Source organism: Lethenteron reissneri, chromosome 23 (assembly GCF_015708825.2).
Source record: "Lethenteron reissneri isolate LAM-NWPU_2019-01 chromosome 23, ASM1570882v1, whole genome shotgun sequence".
Taxonomy (NCBI): domain Eukaryota; kingdom Metazoa; phylum Chordata; class Hyperoartia; order Petromyzontiformes; family Petromyzontidae; genus Lethenteron; species Lethenteron reissneri.
The window spans coordinates 19,283,750-19,303,221 of record NC_083801.1 but is presented as its reverse complement, the minus strand read 5'-3'; the positions used below and the strand labels follow the sequence as shown (position 1 = coordinate 19,303,221).

Sequence of the window (19,472 nt, the reverse complement as noted above, 5' to 3'; positions counted from 1 at the left end):
ATCGGCCATGTGGTGGCTCAGCGGTAGAGTAAAGCGGCTCAAATTCGAAACGAGGTTGCGAGTTGAAATGCTGGACGGGGGTTATCAGCCCATCATCCCACTCTCCGACACAATAATGATTGAGTACCACTTGGTAGAGAAAGTCAACAGTGGTTTGCCCTGTGGACAGACTCCCGTATCATACATGTGATTGTTTCACCACTTGCTCAGGGCTATGAACGGGAGATGAGATCATTTGAGCAGGTAATAACTTTGACTTTTGACTGCCTACTACTGCGAACACAAAATGTTTGTCAATAGACATCAAGTGACTTCAAGGCTGGTTGAACTATAATAGAATAAAACAAATGATTAAAATTTCTCCCCAGCTACCACCTAAATTCCCTCCAAGGCTGCTCACACTTACAGCCAGTAAACACAATCCTCCTGCGGAGGGAGCTGGTGGCAATGTTGGGTTGCTCGGTCAATGGCCAGGGTCAACGGCGGCGTGGTGTATTCCGCAAATATGTCCGGCTGTGAGGGCGGGCACAAGCCGGCGTGAGCAGGTTAAACGTTGAGTTTTATAAGGGCACCACGGGGTGACCAGCCCCTCCCCACCCAGCCCCACCCCTCCTACCCCCCCACCCAGCCCCATCCTCCCCACCCAGCCCCTCCCCACCCTCCCCTCCTCACCCAGCCCCTCTCCACCCTCCCCACTCAGCCCATTCCCACCCTCCCCTCCCCACCCAGCCCCACCCCTCCTACCCCCCCACCCAGCCCCATCCTCCCCACCCAGCCCCTCCCCACCCAGCCCTTCCCCACCCTCCCCTCCCCACCCAGCCCCTCCCCACCCTCCCCTCTCCACCCAGCCCCACCCCTCCCATTTTTGGATTCACGACGGACGGACGGACACAATAATCCCCTGTGGGCTGATGTAACCAGGAAGTTCCTACCAGTATAAGCACCTCTCTCTTTTATCTGACCGCTGGCGACACTAAATCTCACGCCATGCACTGGTCAAAATGACGCATTACCCACCTTAAAATCTTGAGAGGTCTCCCCAAGCCTTTAAAACGTAAAATAACTTCTCATAACACTCGGTCTGTCCTCATAAGACCAACCTTTTAATCACAATGCCACAACCCAACATTGTACAACCCCACTGCCCTATGTCTGATATTATTTGCTAAGATTATGTAGCTAAAGGCCAATTTTATAAAGTAACATATAGTTAGGTGAAAGCTAGTTAGAGAGGTGAAAGTTAGTTAGTTTAGACAGTTCTGTAGTACGTACATACAAATTTGTCTTGTAAATCAGTGCAAGGTGACGCTTATTAACATTCCAAGTATGTCTGTAACCTGATTAATCCAAACCATTCAAAAGGTTACCATAATGTACAACACAAGGCGGCAAGATGCTCAGTCAACGTTCAACACTTTCTGGTAAAGTATCACTTGTGATTTGAAAAGAATGCTACATGTTTAAACAAGACCCTCATGATTTAAGTTACAGGATTTGGCAGTCATGCCCTAAAGGCAAACTGGCAGAGGTCGCCTTATACAAGATGTATAAAGCAATACAAGGTGAGATTATATACATAATGCCCCCAGCAAGACATTGAATATCTATATACTGTAGTGAGCACAACGTTTGAAGCTCATTGACGCATCTATTTACGTAACATTTTGCTTATCAAACGTTTGATGTGTTTGGCATACATAAAAAACATCACGCACTTTCTTACGCGATGTAATTTTACTCCAGTATATTCTTTCCGTTTCAACAAGGACACAAACACGACTGTACTAAAGTAAATTTAAAGGTGACCCGATGCAAGCCCTCTTAGAACCCCCGTTTCCCTCACTGCTATTCCACTCCAGGTTTTTTTAGTTGTCCATAGAGGACCTTGGCTGGGTTTCTAGAGTGGGGGGGGGGGCATCATGCAGATGAGTGAGCCACAGGGTGAGTGGTGGGGTAGCAGAAGAAGCGATGAGTGGAAGGCGGATAAGCATATCGCATACGTGGATGATCCGAGAGAGTTGAAATGATCACATATTAGGTAGACAGAGGACAGGGTGAGTGAATGAGTAGAAGGGCAAAGGACAGGATGAGTAAAAGGGTGTATATTATGGGTCAGAATTATGTGAGTGTCGGTGTAGCTTCTAGGCATGTCGATAAAAAAAAAACATTTAGTACTACAGTAAAACAACCCTAAACATTCGTTCATAGCATATGCTAAGAAGAAGGGCTATTGTCCAAAACGTCGCTTATCACTGTAGATATATTTTTTATTTTAAGGCAGTTTCATTGACGAATGTGTAGTATGTGTTATATGTAGTATAAAGTATGTGATTGGTGTATGGGAATCTTGTAGATTCGACATGCACGAAGACCAAAAATATTATTTTGAAAGGAATGGTGAACCTGAACTCACAATTCAACTGAATCGTGAAGGGGGGGGGGGGTTAACAAGAAAGTAAATCACAAAGACACCGTTTCACAAGCATATGTTACTGGGTTTCCAAGTCACGTTTCTTTGCGAATACATTCCGTCTACTCCGATTAAAGTTATTCGGACAATCGACAGGAAGGTTAGATATGTGCAACAAAAAATGCATCCTTTTCGCAAACAAATTAAACATACGACGCGTATATTGTGTCGAGTATTCAGGATGTAGCGAGCAAATGTTAATGTAATTCTAAATATCTTACAAATGAGGGATTTGTTTTGTAACAGATTAATCGTTAGGTTCATTACAATGACCAAGGAAATGGATTAAACGAAACCATTTATTTTACCAGGTAAGGCCCACTGAGCTATATATCTCTTTTCCAGAAGCGACCTGACCACAAATGAAATCTTATTGAAGCGGCTTTTCATGTGGAAATGTATAGCAGCCAAATAAGGGCAATTCTGCTATTAAGAAGGCCCATTACCCGGAACGTCGTCTATAAAATGACATTTTAAAGCCAGTGTTATTGACGAACGTGTTGTACCATTGGAACCTCATTTGCCAGTAAAAAATATGATAATAGTTTTTTTATCCTTCTATCTGGCAACAAAACTGACACCTTTTTTTTACAAGGAGTCATGTTTGCATAGTGCGCCTTTTGGCGTCATCTGGTCCAACCCATGTGAGACTAGGCTCTAAGGAAAGCTGTCTCGGGTGTGGACCAATCAACTTCAAGGACAGTGCATACATTATCAGAGTTATTATTAGAGTTTTTTGTTTGCATTATGACTGCAGGTATTGTGGTCTATGTAAACATGGCTCCTGTGTAAAAAAGGTGTCAGTTTTGTTGGCAGATAGAAGGGTAAAAAAACAATTATCGAACGTGTTGTAGTTTGTGTTATTTGTGCGACACCGCCAAACGCAGTTACCACCAAATAATGAGTTTAGAGGGATTCATCTTCTTGGTTCTTTCGGTAAAGTCACGTAGAAGGGAAGTAATAAAATAATAAAAATAAAACATAATAAAATAATTCTTTAATTCTTTATTAAATAATTCTTTAATTCTTTATTTTATTATGTTTTATTTTTATTATTTTATTACTTCCCTTCTACGTGACTTTACCGAAAGAACCAAGAAGATGAATCCCTGCAGTCACGAAAGCTTTAAATCGGAGTTTAGAGGGCTTCAAGTTGAGGAGCGTTGGCTCAATTAAGTGGGTGGGGGTAGTTGGCTTGGGTTGGTGTGTGGGCGGAGTCAGCATAGGAAAGTAGGCGTGGCCCTGTGTGGCTGCGAGTCAAACAGCCAATCCCGAACGGCGCGGTGGGCGGGGTTACCGAGAGTTGGTGGGGAGCGGAGGGGGAGTGAGGGAGGGGGGGGTGAAGGTGTCTGGGAGGGGAGGGGCGGGGGCGCGTGAAGGTGGGGTGGGGGAGGGGAGGGGGAGGGGCGTGGTCAGACGCGCGTGACGTCACGCGCGGAGCGAGCCGCCTGTTGCTGCTGTTCGTGGTGGTGTCGGTGGAGTCGCTCCGTCTCCCGCATTCGCTCTCGCGTCTCTCTCGCACGCTTCTCTTACGCAGCAGTGATCCATCACCGATTTGTGTGTTGTTTTTTGTTTGAACACGGACATCATCTCGAGGAGTCTTCTCCGCCCATCCACCCACCCCACCAAACACCGCGTGTGTTGCGTTGAAGCCCTGCCGGAGTGAGCGTGGAGCCGCGTGTGTCCGTGGGTGGCCGGCTCAGGTGCGTGCGTGCCTCGCCACTAACCATCACCAACACCATCATCAGCAGCAGCATCATCAGCATTTCTCCACTTCTCATTAGGTGCGCACTGTAATCCCAGGGGCATCATCACCGTGGACAACAACCAGTGAGTGGCTGTTTTGGTGAGCGCCGTGATTGTCTTGGGGCTTGTGAGGGGCGCTCAGGGCGGGCGGGCTCGTAGGCATCGAGCATGTTGTTTAGTAATGTGAATATTTGTTTACACGTGGAAGGGCATGAAGATATGCGAGGGTGGCCTATTGTCTGCTTATATGTTGCGTTAATATTTGGCACGACGACGCGAATGATCATTGTGTGGTTTGAGGTGATTTCTTTATGGCTTTAACGGTGCCACACCAGGGAGATGTGGAGGGGGGTCACCCACTTGTTGTTTGGGGTCATTGGCAGCAAGGGTGCCACGGTGGCTCGGAGATGTTAACTACCTCGCCTGGTGTGCAGGAGGTCGTGGGTTCGATCTAGACCCTGACGCCTGCTGTATATTTGGAGTTTGCGTCTCTCTCTCATCATCACGGTGGCTAGGAGATGTTAACTACCTCGCCTGGTGTGCAGGAGGTCGTGGGTTCGATCCCGACCCTGACGCCTGCCGCTGTATATTTGGAGTTTGCGGTGTCTCATCATCATCACGGTGGCTAGGAGATGTTAACTACCTCGCCTGGTATGCAGGAGGTCGTGGGGTACGATCCCGACCCTGGTGCATGCTGTGTATTTTGAGTTTACGTGTCTCTCATCATCATCATGGTGGCTAGGAGATGTTAACTACCTCGCCTGGTATGTAGGAGGTCGTGGGGTATGATCCCGACCCTGGTGCATGCTGTGTATTTGGAGTTTACGTGTCTCTCTCGTCATCATCACGGTGGCTAGGAAATGTTAACTACCTGGCCTGGTATGCAAGACGTCGTGGGGTTCGATCCCGACCAAGGTGCCTGCTGTATATTTTGAGTTTACGTGTCTCTCTCATCATCATCACGGTGGCTAGGAGATGTTAACTACCTCGCCTGGTACACAGGAGGTCGTGGGGTTCGATCCCGACCTTGGTGCCTGCTGTATATTTGGAGTTTACGTGTCTCTCTCATCATCATCACGGTGGCTAGGAGATGTTAACTACCTCGCCTGGTATGCAGGAGGTCGTGGGTTCGATCCAGACCCTGACGCCTGCTGTATATTTTGAGTTTGCGGTGTCTCATCATCATCACGGTGGCTAGGAGATGTTAACTACCTCGCCTGGTATGCAGGAGGTCGTGGGGTTCGATCCCGACCTTGGTGCATGCTGTGTATTTGGAGTTTACGTGTCTCTCTCATCATCATCACGGTGGCTAGGAGATGTTAACTACCTCGCCTGGTGACAGGGGGTCGTGGGTTCGATCCCGACCCTGACGCCTGCCGCTGTATATTTGGAGTTTGCGGTGTCTCATCATCATCATCACGGTGGCTAGGAGATGTTAACTACCTCGCGTGGTATGCAGGAGGTCGTTGGTTCGATCCCGACCCTGACGCCTGCTGTATATTTGGAGTTTGCGTATCTCCCTCATCATCAGCACGGTGGCTAGGAGATGTTCACCACCTCGCCTGGTGTACAGGAGGTCGTGAGTTCGATCCCGACCCTGACGCCTGCCGCTGTATATTTGGAGTTTGCGTGTCTCTCCCCGTGGTCGCGTGGATTGTTCTCCTGGTTTTCCCTTCACATTTAGATAAACACGCGTTGAGAGTGTTTGGCTGCTATAAATATCTACAAAATAGGCAGCTTCGTCGGGCTATCATTCGTTGAGAGGTCGCTTCTGAAAAAGAGCTACACAGATCAGTGGGCCTGACCTGGTAGCAATAGAAATACTGCAGTTTTAACATTTCACGACGATGTATATGCCGACTAATCCCAGCGACGAGACCAGCTTCAGCCTTTTCCGCATCCAGCATTATAGTGTTGTTGGCTTACACAAATGCGTGGGACTATTGTTAGGGAGTGAGCAATTATGGTTCCCTGCTGTTGTCCCTGTGACCTGTTGTTGATCAGATTAGCGGTTATTGGGGCTGTTTGAGGCTGGTGGTCCAGATGTAGCTCACTTCGCTTTTGTTTAGAGTCTTTAACTCCGATTAGCACGGTTGGCTACGTACGGTGCGAAAGGACGTACAACAAAATGCATTTGTCCAACCAGCCGCCAAGAAACATGTGCGTTTTCCAGAAATGTGGTCACGATCCAAACGAAGTACCTGTTATTAAAATAGGCAATTCAATTACGTTTGTAATTGCTATCAAAATTGCACGCTTCGAAGTAATTGGTCATGTGTATCCGGAGTAAACGTCTCCAGTAAATTATAATTTGAATGATTTTAGCCCGCGCCTGTGTTGCCGAACATTGATTGAGCTCACTTCGTGGCACCATTCCAGTCAAGGACTGGGGTGGCGTTTTTAGTTGTTTCATGGAAGCAACTCCTTTGTGTAGTAGCGTAGTTCTTAGCGCAACAATACCCTAACAATCCCGGCGACCCGAGTTCTATATGCGACCATCGCGGACACAAGTGACGATTATCCTGAACCAGTCCTGTTCGCCACCCTTAGGTTTACTCGGCCTTAAATGAGTGCTGTATCTGAAGCGGTGTGTAAATGCCGGGACTGGGCGTTTCTGGCCACAACCACCCGCTCGTGCACTGTTGCGGTCTAAGTGCTAACAACATGCACCCCCCTCAACAGTATGTATGCATCTATTGGGGGGTGTTTATCCACGGGACTTCAATAGGTGCTCGCCAACAGTAACCCCCTTGGGGTTTGTACGGCTGAACAGAGGGGATGTTTGTCTTTATCCCCGCTGTGTTGGACCTGGACCTGTCCGGATCTCGTGCCCGCGTGTGACCTCTAACTTATGCATAATGAGACACCGTTGCGCTTGGTGGCATTTAATGTTTAGAGTTCGTGTGGCCCTTTGCTCCTTTGAATCCGTTCGGTATCTTCACATAACATTATTTTTAATACCGTCAGTCTATTAACTTTTCAGACCTACATCTGACAGCATCTGTTTTAATATGCAATTTGTGAAACGGTGTTGACATTCTTGGACTTCTTTAGCAATCAGGCTGGATACATTTTTGCAGAGGCACGCTTGCTTTGGTGGTCTGATGTTGTACAGACCCAAGTATGTAAGCATATACTGCGTGTAATCATAATTACAGTATCATTCACAGCTATTTGTCAATTCACTGCTGGATGAAGGCCTTCCAAAGCCGTGTTGGTCAGGGGGATTGTTTGACCATACTTCACCACGCTAGTCAGTACGGGCTGGTGAAGTGGGGATCCAGGCCCGGTTCAAAAACAGTTAGTCATGGCCGGGAATTCAACGCAAATGGTCGGATTCATAGTGTTGACCCCACTGTGTCATCGCTCCAGCCTTGTTCTGTGTGTACCTGTGCTTGTATACATACACTTTAAAAAAATCTATTTCACGTGCTTATCTGCTTTGGTGGCCTTGAGCCATTCGTTACCAATGTACCTACGATGGAAAACAATCTCTGTAGAAGTTCAGTAAGTACTGTACTGTACTGCCCCATACACCTGGATACCTGAGTTCGGTTCCTGGCCCGGCAAAGACAAACATCAGTTGGCGAATGATGTCTGAACCGAGTTTGGTGCCCAACCCGCACAAACCAGTGGGGTAAAGTATGGTCAAACAACTCCCATTATCTGTATGGTTTAGTGAAGGCCTTAATATAGCAGTGATTTTTCAAAGGTTAATGCAACAAGGGATGTGTTCACGTATCAGTATTGGTACATACTGTAGTTGTAGAACAATATCTAAGTGCTGGTGAATGGAGACACGTGTAGATTAAAAAAAACCAATCCACAGAAGCTTAATCTGGCTCAATAATTAAACCTGGCACCTACATATTGCACACACATCCGATACCATAGAGTACTATACAGTACGATGTATTGTGGCTGTTCTGCCACGTACTCATATTTGCGAGAGAATGTTGACTACATTTCTCAGATAAGTCACTATGGTGCAGTACATGCGCTGCTCATTTTGAAGCAGATAATGCTTGTACTTGAAATACTTGGCACGTAAGTCGGCCTTTTGGATTGAAACAGTTTAGTTTTATGGCTGAGGTGTTTTGATGGGCTGTTATGGCAAGTGCCCTAAAGGAATTGTTGAGTAAACCGGGACAAGTGAATATCTACTGTTTATCAGCAAAGGTGATGACGTGTCTTTCCACTGCTCTTCTTTCCACACTCATGCTGTCTTTTTCGTGCAAAGAAGTAAGCTTTTGAGCATTCTAAACTATTTTATGAAGCCCATGATTTACTGAATACTCTTGGTGGATTATACAACAAGACCATATATCAAACCTTTTCCAATTTACTACTATAATGAGCCAAGAATGTCTGTGTGTCCCGTGCGTGATTACACTCCATATCGAATAGCCCCCCTCATTAATATTTATGAAGAGGTGACGTCCTCCAAATGGACACCCCCCATCATTAATAATAATTAGCGGGTGACGTCACTCCACATGGGGGGGGGGGGGCGAGGCGCCTCCTCCCCCCTCCTCGGCGTCAACTTACAACCCACACTACAAAGGCAGAACCCTCACGTCACGCTATCTCCTTAACGCTATTGAGACATAGAAGTAACAAGGACGTCATGATGAAATATGTCTGTGTCACCGCGGCCTTACAAATTGCACACGAATTGATGCAATGAATATCACGTCGCGGTCTGCTTTTCGCTTGCAAGTTTCAAATTTACTGCAATACACCCGTCCTCGGATGGGCAACAGGCTCGTGTTTTTAAATAAATTTCTAGTTTTTATGTATTGTATTTATGTTATTATTTAACGATGTGCGCCCTATAGAGTTATTATATTTTGTGCAAAGGAAAATGTGTATTTTATTCAATCAAAACACCCATGCTTCTATAAAGAAAGCTACGGTAAATTTTTACTTTTAATTCCAAAACGAAATGCAGAAAGACCCTAAATCAAAATGCAATGCTTTTGTTGTTCTCATTTACATGTAAAACACCACCTACCAGAATACAGTAACTATCTGCAGTCTGAGTCACAACACTTGAGTATTCTTTGTCATGCGGAGTTAATTAATTACTCATTCTGATCAGAAGGACCTGTGATTTTGATGCCGACCTATGTACATCTTTAAGGTAAAGCAGACTCACCGAAATCATTGATCGAGGGTAAAATCAAAGAAGGCCTCAGGTCAATCATCCCTTGCAGTTTTATTGCAGCTTCTAAATGCATTGCAGTGGAGGGGGCCGATTCCACCTTGATGTTTTATAATTCCTTTGATGCAAATTTAATTGCGCATACATACTAGATAAAAACCAAGATCACATGAAGATAGATAAGTGAACACTAATTTAATGCAAAATGCCACATTAGGTTTCTCTTGAGTGTCGAGGACTGGATTACATTTGCGGACTTTTCTCCCACAGTGACATGAGATCCTGGTGCTGACATAATGGCAGCCAACAGAATCCGTGCTGCAACTGGTGGAGGCTTGCCCAGGTGCAAGTCAGAGGGGACTCTAATTGACCTGGAAGATCAACCATCGGAGCCAAATTTCCATGATTTAGATGGTGGGTAAAATTTTTACACACCCTTTTCACATTCCATTTTAGCTGTGCTGTCGTGCGCTCATGAATTCTTCACTTCTCTTGTGCCAAGGTGTCAAATGTGATAATAAGCACAACCGCTGCTCAGAGCCAAAAAATGTGTTTGAGAATAGAGGAAAGTGGCTTCATTGAAAGTTCACTTTTATGTGTATAATAACATTCTTAAGAAAGCTGAATGTATTTTCTCACCGCAAAGCAGTACGGTGTTATCATTTGATTTTCATGTTATTTATTTGATTGAGTATATCATGAAAACTGATCTTTGCATCATATTTTTCATATTGTAAATATTCGAGTGTACACAGTATACATCAGTATACACATCATCCTACGTTAGATAATTCGCCATTTGTGTTTTTTTGTTAAAATTGTTCACTTTAAAATAAGTAAAACGTAGAATCCCATGTGTATCAAAGTTGTTTACATTGGTACATATGCGTGCTAAAATTGGTTCATAGCACACTTTGTCATCTCGTATTATATTTCTAATAACATTGGCTACAGTTTAGATCTAGCTTTTAATTGTGTACTAGCACTGTTATAAAATAACAATACCGCAGTTGCCATTTGCTGTGCTGAATTAATTTCACGTTGGTAACTATCTGCAAGTGAATTGTTTTGTAATCTCTCTTTGTAGTGCCTTCTCCAAATGGCTTGCTTGACAAGGGCTCCCTTACGATGGAAAACGCCCACGAGGTCGTGGCCATCAAGGACTACTGTCCCAATAGCTTCACCACATTGAAGTTCTCCAAAGGCGAAAGACTCTACGTGATGGACAACTCTCGGTCTGAATGGTGGTACGCTCACAACAACAAGGAGATGGGTTACATACCAGCCTCCTATGTGCGACCTGTTGGCTCGTTGACCAGCACCTACAGTGATAGTGGCATGGTGGATCACATTCCTGAGAGTAATGGCTACAAGCAGGAAATGGATTTGCTCAGCGGTTGGCCAGAAATCATTGGCAAGCAGACTAATTTGGTCGCTGTTAATGGCAATCCTTTTCGGCCAAACCTATCTGCTTCTAATCCCTTCCTTAACGATATATCTCTGATGTCTACTGGCGCTGATGAAGTGCAAAAACCAATATCGTCAACTGAATGGTTTATGTTCGATGCTCTAAAACCCAGCAGCAGTATAAAACACACCAATAAATCTGCAACAGACTTAGATCTGGACTTCTTTGAGCGTCCAGTTACTCGAGGCAACCCATTCACAAGCAGCAAAAATCGTTGCTACAGTATGTCTGAACTGTCAGTGTTGCAGGAGCAGGCACAACCAAGTAAAACTAGCCAGATGAATTTCACGTCTACTTTTAAATCGATGGACATTGAGAGCTTTAAAAATGACAGAGATGCATTCAGAACCGCTTGGTTAAACCGACGGAAGCTGGCACGTTCGTGCCATGATTTGGGTGCCCTCGAGCAAAGTCCCGGGTGGGGACAGACACAGCCCGTAGAGACACACATGATTTGTAGGCTGGACAGCTCTGGGGGAGTCGTTCAATTGCCAGACACAGACATTGTTATTCACATCCCCGAAGGCCACGTAGATGCTGGAGAAGACCAAGAGGTCTCTGTGAAAGCATTGCTTGAGCCACCCTTGGAGCTGAATAGTGACAGATGTACCACGGTCAGTCCGCTCATCGAAATACGCCTCAATAATCTGGACGTGCATAAATTCTTTACGCTAGAGATGAGTGTCGATACAGAAATAAAAGACAAAGCTGCCAAAATAGTTTGCATGAGGAGTTCACTCAAAGATAGCTCTTACATAAATATCCCAACTACTTACACGTATGGCAACACCATTCAAGTCCAGTTGGAAGACCTGGGACCATGCACCTATGTTGTGGCTGTAGCTCAAGCCTCAAGTCTGAAACATCCATCCACAATTTGGGACTGTATAACCAAACATCTTACTGTTGGTGTGTATGGCCCACGGCACATTCACCCTTCATTCACTACTGTTGTGGCCATGTTTGGTCACAATAGTGCACCAAAATCTCTCACGCTGAATGAAATCACCAAAGGGAAAATCACTGGCCTTCCGTTGGCGTTGCAGCTCTGGGGCAAGTATAAATTTCCCGTAGAGAAACCTCAAGATGTAAGCTTTTGCCTCTTCTCAAATGATGCCAACTTTGAAGTCAAGCGATCTGGCCAGAACAGTTTGGTTCGAGGCTTCCAGATGAAGCTGGGTATGGTGAGCCGTATTCCATTCTCTGTCAATGTTATAAATGAGGAAGACATGCAAGAGTTCACCCTATGTGTCCAATTTAAGGATGACAAAGATACACTCTTGTCTCAGTTTTGCATACAAACACCTCAAGTGGCACCAAAACCGGCAATAAAAACGGGCCAGAGGAGGTTCCTGAAGAAGAAAGAAGTGGGAAAAATCGTGCTGTCCCCGACTGCCATCACCGCCAAATACCCAACATTCCAGGATAGACTAGTGCCAAACCTAAAGTACGCCATAGCCACCAAGACCGTGACCCGGCAGCAAAAACATCCGTATCTGCTCGAGTACAAGAAGGGGGACATGATGGTGTTGCTGAGTGAGGAAAGGGTGCGCGTGCGTGGGCAGATTCGCAACAAAGACTGGTTTGTGGGTTTCTACGATGGCAAGCTGGGTCTCGTCCACTGCCGGAACGTGCTACAGCTTGACAAAGACCGCTCTGGGCTCGCACCTGGGCCGAAGCTTACCACAGCAGTGCTGCTCGAACAGATGCTTCAGCCGTGCAAATTCCTGACCTACGTGTACTCCTCGGTGCGTACCCAGCTAATGGAGAACATTGGGAGCTGGAGAACATTCGCAGATTCCTTGGGATATGCTGGTGTACCACTGAGCGAGTTCTGTCGGGTGGAAGTGGATAATGAAGCGGAGAAGGTGGCGTGTGTGCTCGAGAAACTCAAGAGGACTGTAACTGCACCTTACAGTCCAAGAAAAAGAAGTCTTTCCAGAAGGAGCTATTCACGGTAAGTTAAATCTCCCGGCTAAATGTTTCGGAATGTTTGCAATAATTGTATTTAGTTCCCACCTCTCTTCCCTAAGAGACATTGGGGCTGAATCAGATCTCTCCACTTGTTCCAGGTCTTGTGCCAGCTTTATGACTTCCCTTTTTTACTTATAGCCCTTTTTGGTCAAAATAATGTTTTGCTGTGTTCATTCAGAGAAAATGTGTTGTTTCTCTTTCACGTTCCCTATTATATGTCATCTAGAATGATGGGATTATTTTCCTTTTGTGCATTGTGACATGCTGCATTGTTATTAAGTTGAGGAACATAATTCAACCTGTGTAACCACACACTATTACCATCTACTTATTGAAATAGTTGAACGTGCTCCTGAACCAATGAAACGTGTATACATTAATATTAATCACTTCTTTGCAAAGTCAGTTTTTCTAGTAGAAAGATTCAATATTTTTTCTATGAGCACCATCAGTGGTTTATGTATATTGTTAACAAAATGAACTAAAGTTTTCCTTAGGTTAAACCTGTAATGTAAATGATAGGTACGTTATTCACTTTAAAACAGTAGTAAATAGTAAGACTACATACAATGTCATACTACAACTTTAAATTAATAATATGTGGGTTTACAAATGTTAATGCTTCAAAAAATTGCAATTAAAGTTAAAACATTAATAACGCTTACTGCCAAAACACTCCGGGTACCTTCCATATTAAAGGCTAAATCATGTGGAATGCCTTGCCAAAGAACATTTTCCAAATTTTTACTGTAATCTCCATGACATCCATGCTGGAGTGATTTAAAATCGGTAATGATCTTTAACGAGATGAATGTTTCGCATGACTGGGAGAATTAGCGCAAACGCCATCCTCTGCTAACTCAATGTTTTGTGTGCATGTGTTGACATATCAGGCCCTGCTGAAGATCGACTGCCAGGGTCTAGTGGCACGCCTCCTGCAGGACTTTGTGCTGCTCACCACAGCGGTCGAGGCCGGGACCCGTTGGAGGGAGCTCGCTGAAAAGCTCTCCAAGGCGACGCGGCAGCAGATGGATGCCTTTGAGGTCCCTCACCGTGACAAGAATGGAGATATTGACGATGAGGCAAGTGTGCTTGCCCACGGCACATTAATCGTATGTATGTTGAACTTCTTTCGCACCGTACGAAGTCAACCGTGCTGATAGGAGGTGCAGGGGAAGGACAACAAACTAAACACAAAAAGTAGGTTTAAAGAAATGAATTCTCCATGTATTACTGCAATATGATGCACAAAATCACTACACGCCTATTTTCTCTTATAGTGTTAACAGCTCTACCTTGAAATGTACAAAATAACACATCTGAATATGTGAGTAATGTGGCAAGCTGACAATCTCTGGTGAATTCATAAGACACTGTACTTGTTCCGCTCTCCAGGAACCTCTTTAATTTTTGATAGACGTGTATTCTAGCATTTATATTGGCGCTAACCAGTGTGTGTGTGTGTGTTAATCTCGTGCATCTGTCTCGGTGATTAGACCATGTGGAAGCCAGCGTACGCGTTCCTGCTGACGTGGAGCGCGAGGCTGGGCGACAGCTACAGGGACGTGGTGCAGGAGCTGCATGCCGCACTGGAGAAGATGAGGAACCCCATCACCAAGCAGTGGCGCCACCTCACCGGCACCCTCCTCCTCATACACACCATGGACATCCTTCGCGGGGCCGCCTTCAGCTCCCCGAGTTTGGAGGACAGCACGACCTGATGCGTCAGTGCGTGAGCCAGCGTCACGCAATTTGGCCTGCTTTTTAAGGGTCGCGGTGGTGAAAAGTGAGGGTTTTATTTATTTTTTATTTTATTCCATAAGAACAGACGAATGTGGAGTGGTTGTGCTGTGTTAACGTGTGGTGACTTTGAGGCTGGTTAGCCAGGACCAAAAAACATGTTGGGTTTTTGTACTGTTGCAGTCCAGATTAATTAGTTTGCAAAAATCAGTGAGAATCTCTAAGACTATATATTTTTACTTAAATATACCCATACAAGTACAAAGGCTTACACGTAGTAGCTGTAATAGTTTCAATATTGCATATCTTAGTGCTATTTTTCTATTCATCATTTGTTTTTTACTTTTGCTTTTGTATGGACTTTGGCAATATTGTTTTAAAAATATCAAATGTGTTGAATGGTTGACACAATTTAATGTTCTTTTATTTATAACTACTGTATGTGACTACTTGTAGCAAGGTTTTTTCTTGTAACGATTGTCACTTAATTGTAACATTTATCGATTTTTAACATTGACATATTAACATGCATTGTGATCAAAAGTGTAAATATGTATCAATTACTCATGTTTAGAAAACAACTCTTCACAGGTGTCACATTAAGGTAATATAACACCTGGAGAGGAATCAAGCGGTCATTGCAATGCATAATTGCATTGTCCCGCATTTGTCAAAAGGAACTCCCTCTTTGCCGAAGCACAACTGAATTGACTATTTGCTAAGATTTAACTAGTTTTGTGCTAATGTGTTAAATTGATTTGCACAACTCTCAGTGCCAGCTATATCAGGCTGATAATAATGTGTAAGGTTATCCGGTTGTATGGACAGGCTCTTTTTTGTGCAGTGCTGCTATATTGTTACAGTGTTAAATGTGGATGTAATGCAATGTAGGTAAGAAAATGTGGATCTAAAAAACATAAACAAACCTGATAAAGAAGCTATTTTCCCTTGTCTTCTAAAACCAAATTTACCAGTTACAAATTCTGCAATTTTACCCAGAGCTAGACATGACTGCATTTGAATAGAAACAGTTATTTATTCATTTTAGTTTTTTTTTTTATTCTTGAAATAGATTTTTATTCTTGCCAGTTTGTATATATATTTTTTAGTATTTTAAAATAAATATTTGTACATAACAGTGGCCTTGAAAGTGATAATAGAAGCGACAGAAAAAACTATATATTTAGCCTGCTGTAATTGTACATTCCTTTGAAATATGGGGTATGTTGTACAAGCTTACAGTGTACAACATATTGTATGGATCGTTGGAGCGACAGCTGGCTCATATATTTGACCAAGTTGTATGCTCATTTATAAAATAGGTCAGATATAACCCTTGAACATAGAGCTATAGACGATTGCATGTTAACATCAGAAATCTGTAGAATTAGCATCATGCGTCCTATGTAGTATAAACACTGCTAGTAAATGTTTTAATTATGTATGTTACACATCAAAAGTATAGTCTAATTGTTTGCTAAGGTGTGGATTTTATCCATTGTCACATTGCTACACCTATTGCTCGAGTTTTAACCTAAGCATTGCCTCTTGTGAAAGATAAGTGCCAATTGTGGTGAACGTGTTGGTGTTTTTTTATCACGTGCATTTTCTCGTGGAACAGCTTGAACCAGCTTCTGCTGGGGATTTTAATATACAGTACTGTGCTTTATGTAATACAATTCTGTCTAAACTCGGTAATCAAGATTTGTCTCAACTCATTTTCAATAAAGGCACTATTAACAGTGAGATGACGAGTAATATTCATTGTTTTGCAACTATTTATCTTTGCTAAATGCTAATTGACTTGGTCCTATACTATGACAAATTAGTATTTTTAGTTATAGTGCTTTTAGTTGTTTGGTTTTTGAGGTGAATTTATAGTAATTGCCAGAAAGGGTAAAGCCTATTGTTATTTCATCACTTTGATACTGGCAAAAAAGGTCCCCATCGTAATTTAATGTTTGCCTTGTACGCGAGGTTCTATCTTGTGCGTGAATTAGGTGTTTAACTCATGTAGTACTTTATCCGTCATTTCAGCTTCAGTCCACAATCTTGAGAGCCAAACAACCTGTGCTATATTTAATAGATTTTCAAAGCACCGACAAGTATTTTTTTTAATGAGTACATATGAAGAAAATTGTACTTGGCAGTTTTTTGCTTGACTTTTTATTTCTTATTTTCATTTATCCCCGCCACCGAGTGAACTTATTATCATGAATGCATTCGATCCAATGAATACTTTATTGATTTGATCGTGCGAATATTTTTGAAAAACACAGTAATGTGTCATGCTAAAAGTTGTGTGTAAGCTCAGTTATATGAATGTTGTTGGACGTATAATTAAAGCATTGTATCAGTAGGTGCAAGCAAATGTTATGAAAATGCATGTGTCCCATGCCTATAAGAAATTAAGTACTGCACATGGGTTTGTGCCACAGGCAATCTAGCAATGTATATTTTGTGTACATCTTTAATAGTATGATGAGATAATACTATCATTTTATATATCGTCATTCATGCTAAGAGCATCCCATAATGGTGTACATTAATTATATATAAGGACCAAATCCCATATACGGCCACATCCAAGCAAATTAAAACCCTACTACCAAATGCATTTCATAAGATAGCAAAGAAAGCATTGTTCTTTACATAATTCTACCTAATACTTCAGTTTCCTCACACAGTTGAATTTACAAAATCGTTTTTAAATAGCAATGTACAAATTATTTGGGTCTTTTGGTAAAGTCACGTAGATAGGTTCAAAGAAGATAACAAAAAATCACAAATAACAGCAATATACAGCTCATGCTTTTCTTGTACTGGCAACGGCAATCCCAGTGCTGTACATGTGATTCCATGTTTACAAAACAATTAAATACCTTTGATCCTTTCAAAAGCAGAATACTGAATGTACATTTCTGTGTTTATTTAGTTAAGTAAAATACACAATCGTTGTTTTATTCACCAGCACTCAATGTTTAACTATAACGTCACAAATGCAGTACAGATACTGTATTTTAATTAATTCAATTCAATATGTCAATTCAAAGATCACAGCCAATCTGAGCACATTGAGGTTAATATTTGTAATATTTTTCTTACTTTTCCTGTGACAAGTAGTATACTTAATGACATGTTGAGCTATAATATATACCTGATTGTTTTCACTGAAATGGATTGTATTGCTCATTAATTAAAGTGCACATTTACCAAGATCATGGTCAGTTGCATATTTGAGTTGTTTTCGTCAATGGAAGGTCATTGCTGTTTTTCTACTATTTAAGCTTGCCTTGTTGTGGTTTCATCAGTTGTTCATTGGTGAATTTTTTTTTTACTGATTAACTTTCTGTTTGTCCCGAGGTGACTTGGATAATTTGTTCTCTGGTAATGTTTTAAGTTATAGTCACTTGTCTACCACGTGGTTATTACTAATGTGTGCTTTAAGTATGCTTTATTATCCATAAGATGTACATTAAGTACTTTTTGAAGTATATATTTTTTTCATTTAGGAAGCTTTGAAGTTGCTATTTTAAACCAAACTAGACTGGCACTCATGATTATTTTCTGTTATGTATTATAGAGTTTAACATCAAACTAGAATCCATATCCAACTCTGGTAATTCAGCAGCATTTGTGAAAGTAAGCCTGACTACTGATTAGACACACTGATCGTCAAAACCGGTCCAGAGTTTGCTTGTGGCTGATGGAATGTTTAAAAAAACAATTTATTTGGAGAGAAAGGTGCCACTGCCCAACCCTACATTTTCTCCAGTATACCATTTTATCCCTTCCATCGCTTTTGTTTTATACATGTTCTCTCTCCTGTCTCGCTACGAAGCACTTTCCCCAAACCTTCCAGCTAACCTCTTTCCCGACTTCCCATCCCTGTTGCTGCTGCTGCTCATCACCAACACCTCGTATCTGCTCATCGCACATTATTGGATTTTGACTCGACCGGCCTTTTGGCTCCTGTGCCTCATTGGCCATAGGCCACTGTGGCCTCAACCCTCTTCCTGGTTCGTGTTCCCTCAACCTCTGCTGGCCTCAGCTTACCCTGAGGACCCACATAGGCACCTGGATCTCAATTGCCACCACCTGTTTCTGTTATGTCCACATACCCTCTTGCTCTGAATCCGGTCAGTCTGCTTCCTGCCCAGTGCTTGTTGGCCTCAAGCCATACCTCAGCATGACCCCCCACGCCTTCTCTGCCACACAGTACGATAAGAAAACAATTTGGTTTTGTACAGCATCTAAATTCGACCAAATTTCAAGGCACTGTACAGACAATGATATTTTACTTTTGAGAGAGGCAGTCGGTCATAGGTAAAGTTAAATAATTAAGGTATTCCAGACCTGGTGGCAGCAGAGGAGAATGAGTGACCTCTCCCATCCGAGCGACGGTTGACTCCGGTGTTCGACATAATACGTTGTTGCTCAAAGATACCGTGTGGAGGGGAGTAGAATACGATGGCAGCAGAGAGGTATTCAGGGACACATCCATGGATGACCTTGATGGTGGTGAGTGATCTTGAAATTGATCCCGGATTAGATTATTGGGACGATATGGTTTCGTTTACAGGTTGTGGGTGTGGAGTCTCCCATGCATTACCATCCCTCAACCTTAATTTGGAGCTTTCGTGACTGCAGGAATTACTCTTTGGTTCTTTCGGTAAAGTCACGTATAAAGAGAAAATAATAAATTAAATAATAGCATACGACGTTTCGATTGCAACACAAGCAATCATCATTGTTAGCCGACTCTCTGTGTTGTATTGCATTATATTTCTAAGTGTACTAGGTTTGTTTTCTATTTCATTTATACCTGATGATGATTGCTTGTGTTGCAATCGAAACGTCGTATGCTATTATTTAATTTATTATTTTCTCTTTTTCCGTGACTTTACCGA

General features: G+C 42.9%; 1 protein-coding gene across 1 annotated transcript; it reads left to right on the top strand.

Annotated features, from left to right (window-relative positions):
- The first annotated feature begins 4,206 nt into the window (after positions 1-4,206).
- LOC133346160 (SH3 domain-binding protein 4-like) lies at positions 4,207-16,308 on the top strand. Its single transcript, XM_061557614.1, is given in 6 exon segments — positions 4,207-4,300; positions 9,651-9,794; positions 10,468-12,738; positions 12,741-12,805; positions 13,716-13,904; positions 14,319-16,308. Coding segments are annotated over 5 exon segments (2,868 nt in total). The 5' UTR covers positions 4,207-4,300; positions 9,651-9,676; the 3' UTR covers positions 14,544-16,308.
- The last annotated feature ends 3,164 nt before the right edge of the window (positions 16,309-19,472 follow it).